General features: G+C 39.6%; 2 protein-coding genes across 2 annotated transcripts; one reads left to right on the top strand and one right to left on the bottom strand.

Moving 5' to 3' along the window:
• Positions 1-1,061: 1,061 nt before the first annotated feature.
• On the bottom strand, positions 1,062-4,517 carry ciao2b (cytosolic iron-sulfur assembly component 2B). The gene is made up of 5 exons (XM_061087076.1): positions 4,277-4,517; positions 3,915-3,994; positions 1,907-2,032; positions 1,743-1,788; positions 1,062-1,573 (listed from the first exon to the last, which is right to left on the bottom strand). The coding sequence occupies exons 1-5, from the start codon at positions 4,401-4,403 to the stop codon at positions 1,473-1,475; spliced, it is 480 nt and encodes a 159-aa protein (XP_060943059.1). The 5' UTR covers positions 4,404-4,517; the 3' UTR covers positions 1,062-1,472.
• Positions 4,518-4,814: 297 nt separating this feature from the next.
• Positions 4,815-7,719, top strand: LOC133020871 (piggyBac transposable element-derived protein 3-like). The gene is made up of 2 exons (XM_061087607.1): positions 4,815-4,883; positions 5,398-7,719. The coding sequence occupies exon 2, from the start codon at positions 5,404-5,406 to the stop codon at positions 7,177-7,179; it is 1,776 nt and encodes a 591-aa protein (XP_060943590.1). The 5' UTR covers positions 4,815-4,883; positions 5,398-5,403; the 3' UTR covers positions 7,180-7,719.
• Positions 7,720-8,637: the final 918 nt, after the last annotated feature.

Here is an 8,637-nt window from a genome sequence, read left to right as displayed (position 1 = left end):
GCAATTGTACTTACATTATTCTTGCTGTTCTGTGTTTGTTCCCTCACAGTTAAATGCACTTATTGTAAGTCGCTTTGGGTAAAAGTGTTGAGTGTTTTAATGGAATACTGAGAAAGTTTAATAACAACAATAAGACAATTGAAGTTCAAATTATGAAGAATTTAAGCTCTATATTGTGTCTTCTTTATATTTAAAATAAATATAAAATAAACAGCATGTTGAGACTCATCGAGCTCAACATGCTGTACGGGGCCTGTTCCCAACACAACAGACATTTGTCACCTGGGGTTACGAGAAAACACAATTCCATCTTTCTCGCACACGCAGACAGACACACACTGAGTTGACTGTTGTGTCTCTCCGTCTGGGGTGACCTTCAATCGTCTGCATTTGTGTATTAATGTATTAATGAAACGCAGGAGAAAATCTGGATGGGTCACACTTGAAGCTCTTGTCGTCGCTGACAACCTGTTCTTGGTGATTTTCTACCTGGTTTTATCGCTGCCGAGTGAATTCTAATCATCTTAGAAACAAACCGTAAGCAGAATTAATGACATTAGTGACACTGTCTTGGTCTTTGAGTTCAGACGAGATGATTTCCTGTCTGGGGAGTTTTATTGTTTTGTTTTGCCTGCAGATGCTCAAATTACTTTTATATTTAAGGGTTGAGGTTGAGATCCGAGGCGTAAACTTCACGTCACACGTTTTGATTCAAAAATAGAAAAACTACTTTCACTGCTCATGGGTCGGTGACCTGGTTTGATTTGTCACTGATGAGTGTGAATTCCCCTCGACACTCTTGTCCTCTGTCTTTAAGGCTCATTTAGTTTGGAATATAATTTTTGGATAAATTAATTGATTTCTTAATCACATTGAATCAGTTTGAACTGATATGAATATTCTTTAGTGAGGATCCATAAAAAATATGTTGGAGTTGGAGATGATGGTGAACGTAGAGTTTGCTTGAGTCGGTAGCGCAGATGATTTAACCTTTGAGTGCAAAGTTAAAATGCATTGTTGTTTCTTGGATGAAACAAAGCTTTGAGAAAAAAACACACAAATATCTTCATAACTTTATTTAAATTACAGACTTTTCATACATTTCAAAAAGCATTAATATAATGAATATATGACAATTGCTTCCGCAGACTCTGAGCAGATGACGAGTCAGAATAGTTTCCTCTTTTGATAATGTTACAATTCAAATGTCATTATATAAAACAGGCATTAACCTTTAAAAAAACGTAACCAGAAGAAGTTCCTCACATTCTCCTGTTAAATTCTCTCTGCTGCGTTCAGACCACTCTGCATAAAACACACTTAATACTCTCTTTAACACAATAAAGACTTGGTTCCCAGTTCTTGAAACCAGCGTCTAAACAGCAGGTTTGGTGAGTTGTGCACAGACAGATGCTTCTCACTTGTCTGGCAGGTCAGAGACAAAAGAAGAAGACATGAAGCTGATGTGCTGCTCAGATGCTCCTGCTGGTCAGACACTGGTTCACCACCTCAAGCAGAGAGGAGTTCTCCAGAGCTGCTGCCACTCGCTCTTTGTCGGCCAGCTGCTTGTTCACTGCACATGAAACAACAACAACACAAGTCACGTAACATAGAAACACATTCAACATGACCAGTGAATCTGATGATTTGAACACAACACACCAGGATAAAACCAGGAAACTCAACAGGATGTATCTGTGGGAAATGTTACAGTGGATGGGAAATATACTTATTGTTTTTACCTGCTTCCTCTGAGGCGTGAGTCCCAGGTGTGATCTGGACATCAATCTGAGGGGAAGCAGAAAAATGCATTTAAACAGGAATCTGAAAACACAGACACACACACAGATGCAGGTTGTGTTCAGGGGGTGTGATGTTAAAATGAGCATCTCTGAACGGGACGTACTTTGAATCTGTCGGGCAGCGAGCGCAGCAGCTTGACTTTGATTGACAGGCCGATGAGAGTTGCCATGCTGCAGTGAGGGATGGTGGGTGTGAACTTGACACCCACCGAGCTGCCTGCATCATCAACCTGTGAAGAAAGGACAGAAAAGGAAATGAATAACTTAATAAGGAAGTGCTTAATGTAGCACTTCTCTAGTTTGATCAACCACTTAAAGGAACTTTCACTGAGGTTCTCTAGCAGAGGCCTGGGAGTCTGAGGGTTCTGTGTCATATCTTAACTGTTCCCAGGACTGAACTTTCCTGGACAGAGGCTTCAGGTGTTATACTGGGATCAGCTGGAACCACTCTACTACCACCACTTGGAACACTTTGTATTTCACTGGTTGTAGCTGTTCTTTCAGCCCTTGTGTTATGTTCTCACACATTCCTCTGCCTCCCTCTCTTTACTCTCTGCTCTCCTCACAGGTGGATCTGATCATTGTGGCAGGAGAGGCTGTTGGATAACTTACTTACTTCACATCATATGTGATATGTGTTAATATAAACCATATTGATATTATCTATCATTTTATACATAATATTGTCTTTGCACACTCTGTCTACATATTCTTACACTCATAGTATATTATCTATTGTATAGTCAAATACTTATACCTCTACTATATATCATATCATACTCTTTGTATATTCTTTGTATATATAAGTATAACTATATACACATACTTATACATGTGTACATGTTATAATTATTATTATTATATTTACTATTATTATTATATATACTGTTGCTGCCATTATTACTATATACTGCTATTATATTGGTATAATTACTATCATATATATAAATATATATTATGTTATATTATATACTATATATACTGTACAATTTGTATATACTGTCTAACAATAACATTACCATCATATCATCAGTACTATTATTATCATCTTGCCACTGCACCTTATCTACCTATTTATCTTGTGTTTCTGTTTTTATTCTTTCCTCAATATTTTTATTTTATTCTATTGTATTGTATTTTATTGTATTCAAATATACCGGCTGCTATGACGACTTAAATTCCCTTCGGGATGAATAAAGTAATTAATCTATCTATCTATCTATCTATCTATCTATCTATCTATCTATCTATCTATCTATCTATCTATCTATCTATCTATCTATCTATCTATCTATCTATCTATCTATCTAATGTGGATTCTGTTTCTTTTGTTTCTTTCTGTTTGAGGCTGGAGGTCTGGTTGTGTAGTTTTCTTGTTTCCTCTCTAGTTTAGTTTCATTTTGAAGTTTTTCAGTTTAAAAGGAGGAGGCCCAGAGTCCTACGCTCCCTGTCCTCCACACGTCCTCATCCTTTTGGGATCCTTTAGCCAGACCTGCAAAACTTTAAAATTTTGTAAATAAACTTGATCTTGTGTTGAAACTCAGTACTCGGTTGGCCTCCTCATTGTATGTTTCATCTCCTCCCCTCTGGAAGGCGCTACAGATCTCTGTTCACCAAAACCTCCAGACTCAAAAACAGTTTCTTCCCCCTTGCCGTCTCACTTCTGAACAGCCAACCCACTGTGGCACTGTGCAATAACCCTGGATCTGTATAATAACCACTGTAAAATTACTCCCGGAATCATATTTTATTATAATTATATTTACTTACTTAATCCCTACTGTATCATACTGCTTAATATTTATCCCTGCACTTCTTTTCTTTCTTTTTCCTAGACCATCGTACCGTTTGTGTTTGTATTGTTTTGTTTTGTGATGTGTATTCTGTGCAGGCACATTGAGAGCCACTTCACCATGTCAAATTCCTTATTTGTGTAAACTTACTTGGCCAATAAAACCTGATTCTGATGTTGTGGCTGCAAGGTTGAGGCAGATTTCACAGGTTCTGTTTGTGGGCATATATATCTATATCTATACATATATATGCTCCCCATCATCCACCTTGTAATAAACCTCCTAACAACAACAACAGCCCACAGGGACAGAAACCCACCTTGACCCGGACCTGCTCCACCACGTTCAGGTCCTCCAGAGACAGAGGATGCTCCGGGTCGTTGATGGATCTGATCAGATGTAACTTCAGTTAAAGAATTCAACACAATAAACGACACAAGACAATATGGAAGTCAACTATGTTATTATTGTTGTGGTTATTCGCTCAGATGATATAACATCAAACAAACAAGATGGCTGCTTCTGTTTACTCCAATCTACTGTTATCTCTTGGTCAATGCTAAGGTTAGCTTAGCTGCTAGCATTATTAAAGACAGAATTAACACAGCTGGAGTCCACGGGGTCAGTTGACATGTATTTGAACAGGAAGTAAAAGAAGCTGTTGGTTTATAAACAGGATATCGAAGATCTCTCTGTCGTCGATGGGGTCGTGAGCCTCTTCATCCTCCTCGGTCTTCGTCAGCAGCCTCTCTCCGGACCGCTGGAAGATCACCGGGTTCGCGTTCTCCAGCCGGCTGCCCGCGGACATGTTCCTCTTCTTCTAATACACGTTAAACACACGGTACACCCGGTAGATGTCCAGGTTCGAACCTGTAGAGCCGAGCGTGGGTCCGCTACACACCCTGTACAAACACTTCCGGGTGTGACGGAAAGCGACAGAGTCCAAAAAGCGCGTTCCAAAGCGAGAGAGACACTTTTAAAGGGACAGTGCAGCCAAAACAAAGTTTACAGGAACTTTTAAGAAACTTGTCAAGTAAATTATTGCATGAATATTTAAAATTAATATTTAATTCATCATTGACTTCTTCGAGATATAGCTTGAATTACATTAACACATGGTGCAAATACTATACATACCAAGGAAGGTATTGGAAGCACTCTGCCGCCAACTAGTGGTCGGAGTGGAACACACATCCGGTGGAGGAACCCGGAAGTGCGGCTCTGCGGAACTATGCTGCGGACTGTATAGATCTTGCCTGCTAAATGTGGGGAATTGAGCAAATTTGAGGTAAGTTGTTCAAAAATAAAAAATGTATACCATCTCTTTGGTTGCCTCTTATGCTAATGTACATTGAAATAGACTACCTGTGACGACAATTAATGAGCAGATTTCGGTTTGTCGCGAATTCGCTACGTCAGGCACTAAGGGCTAAAAATGGATAATATTGTATTTAGGTGCAATATCGTATACAATCGAATTCCGGTGCATATACTTCTAAGGTTTTGAAGTATATAAGTATAAGTATCCTTATATGATTGTAAATCTGACGTTGGGTTCATTGAATATATATATAATACTGTATAATACCCAGGGACTACAGATGAAAATGTGACTCTGGTACTGCTAAGGAGCTGTGCATTGTACCTATCAAATAAAATAAAAATAACTTTGTTTGCAGAAATACTAGACTATGTACAACTGTTTGTGCAGAGTAAGTGTGCAACATTGAATTATGTGCAAAACAGAATACAAATATAATGCTTGGATATAAATGCAATTTCTGCCCTTTATGGTTTGACAGAACTAAATGGATGCATCAACCCTCAACCGGAAGCGAGCTGGTGGACTTCAGACCCGGCTTCCACCTGTCGACAGCGATGACAGCTGTCTCAGTGACAGTGACAACAGCGATGAGGACCTCAGACCTACACCAGGTGATACAAGCAGCAGTGATGAAGACTCTGACAGAAATCATGATGCACAAATGCACGCAAGAACCCAATCAGCTGCTACTGCAAGGACAAGAGGGCAAGAGGTCGTTTGGGAGACGGTGCAACAACAGGACTCTGCAACAGACATTCCAATTTGGCAAGATGCTCTTCCTGTTGCTGATGAAACCAGAGAGCCCATCCAGTACTTCCGAGACTTTTTCGACGCTGATCTTTTGGATACTATAGTACACCAGAGTAATCTGTACTGCATGCAAACAAATCCATATAATGCCCTCCTCACATTGGATCCAAATGAATTGGAGCAGTTTATTGGCACTTTAGTGTACATGAGTGTTATACACTTACCAAGGTCAAGAATGTACTGGTGCAGTGAATGTCGAGTAGCGCAGGTGGCTGATTCGATGTCCCGAGACAGATGGGAAGAAATTAAAAGATTCATTCATTTCAATGACAACAGCAACATGGCAGCCAACAATGAGGATAAGCTCTTCAAAGTGAGGCCAATTATTGATTCACTTCTCCAAAAATGTCAGGATCTCCCTCAAGATCAAATGTTGTCTATTGATGAACAAATGGTCCCTTTCAAAGCTAGATCTAGTCTAAAGCGATATATCCCCAAGAAGCCACACAAATGGGGATACAAAATCTTTGTGCTTTGTGATACAAAAGGCCTGGTGCATTCATTCGACATATATACAGGGGAAACTGATCCTGTACCTGGAGAACCTGACATTGGTGCAAGTGGAAACATTGTCCTAAAGCTTGCACAAGCCATTCATGGTGCCTGCGATCACCTATTATATGTTGACAGCTGGTTTTCTTCCTTGGAGTTGTTTGCTGCTCTTGCGAACAAGGGGATCCCAGCGCTTGGGACTGTGCAGCAATGTCACCTGCGAGGTTGCAGTTTCAGCACAGACACCGATATGAAGAAGAAGGGAAGAGGGACATTTGAAGAGAAAAGGAGTGTTGTCGACGGTGTAGAAATAAGAGCAGTCAAATGGTTTGACAAAAGAGGGGTGTACCTCGCCAGGTCTTTTGCCAGTGCCCATCCTGTTTCTAACATCGCAAGATGGGACAGAAAGTTGAAACAGGAGGTTTCTGTGGAATTCCCACACATCATCAACCAGTACAACAAGTTCATGGGCGGCGTGGATGCTCTTGATGCACTAATGGCATATTATCCCATCCAGATAAGGTCTAAAAAGTACTATCAAAGGTTATTTTTTCATTTTGTCGATATGGTCATCGTAAACAGCTGGCTGTTATATCGACGTGATTGTGATTCACTGGATGTTCCAAAAAAGATGCAGAAGGATTTGCTTGCTTTTAGGGCATCACTAGCACAGGCACTCTGCATGCAAGGCAAAGACATGGCAAGGAAGAAGAGGGGGCTGCCCTCATCGGAAGTTGAAAGGGAATTTGCAAGAAAGAAACATCGAGGTCCAACTAAAGCAATTCCCACACTGGAAATCCGCTCCGATGCTATTGGTCACTGGCCAGTGGTTGAAAGTATGCGGCAACGCTGCAAACTCCCAAACTGCAAAGGCCAGTCTGTGTTCCGATGTTCCAAGTGCAATGTTCACCTTTGCCTCAACAAGAACAAAAACTGTTTCCAAGAGTTCCACAAGTGACACTGTTTCTTCTCGCGAACAAAGGGCAACACATTGTATCAGCAGTTTAACCTGTTAGTGATTTTCTGCACAAAAGATTCAAGCTTGAAATTGCATATTTTGTTCTGAAGAGACCAAAACTACTGACCATTTGTTTCTGTCTCACAATTGAATGTCTTTTGCTTTAAAGAATATAATCTGTTCTATAGATAATTCGGAGGTAAAAGTTTACGTCCAATTCATGATCATTCGGGACAAATATCATATCCTCACCATAGCCTTCCTTCAGTTTGTTCATGCACTTTTGAAATGTAAGAGGAAAATGGACATAAAGGTAAAACAACATGTATACATGTCACGGTCCTTATTGTTTTGTACCTTCCCTCTTTGTTTAAATCCCTTGCTCCCTTGTTTCCTGTTTCAAGAGCTCAACAATTTTAAAATCTGACAACAATTTTGAACGGACACATTTTTTGATCAATGCTGTGCTTTCCAAATTGTAAGGGCCAGGTTGTATTCAAATGTATGTATGTGTGTGTTCAATGTTCAAAGTTCACCTGTGCCTCAGACTGTTTTCTTCTTGTGAACAAGGGGATACCAGCTCCTTGGGACTGTGCAGCAAAGTTATTTTGAGTTATTAAGCTGTATTTGAAATATTGTGATGATGGAACAGCAATGATTGTACAGAAACATATGTTGTTATTCAATTTCCTGCGAAAGCAGCATCAATATAATAATCTACATACCAGAGACTGGATAATTTGTTAAATTACGGTTATGCCCCATTATGCTTAATGTCTCTAATTTGCCTCATACCCAAATTTATATCTATTGTATATGCTATATTGAAATTAACAATCTCCACTTAATTTAGCATCTGTATGACAGCCAAAAACACAAATAATAATTTTTTGATATAATTGGAAATTAATTCAGCCAATAAGGCAATGGTTAAAGTAACTTACATTTATTTTAATTTGTAGGCCACTATTATTTTCTCTTTCTGGTTCGTTTCATTTCTTATTTTTACTCATAATAATTACCTTTTTCTCAAGCAGACTTAACTACCACGAAAGGTGCTGTATACATGTATGTTAATATTATCATTATTATTATTATGAGTAAAGTACTTTCTTTCAATAGTACTCACTACATTTAAGACATGTGGCAGCAGTCAGCTAATTATTAATTAGTAGATTAAAATTAAAAAAAGCACGCTGAATACACCAAACTGAAAGGGTGAGATGATCCTTGCCAGCTGGTTGTGATTCTTCCTTTCACCACCAGATGGCACAAACGACCCATTTTAGCACTGAACAGCAATTCTGTAAACCCAGATGAGAAAGTGACTTGCCAGGACCAGCCTCCTCCTGGAGCCTGAACTGGGTGGGGGGGGGCTCACCAGGGCCCACAGCCACCACGTGGACTCCCCACCTGCTGGGAAGGTCATAAGGGAACAGAATTAAATGAAAACAAGGG

Source organism: Limanda limanda, chromosome 15 (genome assembly GCF_963576545.1).
Source record: "Limanda limanda chromosome 15, fLimLim1.1, whole genome shotgun sequence".
In the NCBI taxonomy this organism is placed as follows: Eukaryota; Metazoa; Chordata; class Actinopteri; order Pleuronectiformes; family Pleuronectidae; genus Limanda; species Limanda limanda.
The sequence above is the reverse complement of the archived record's forward strand: the minus strand, read 5'-3'. Positions and strand labels throughout refer to the sequence as shown.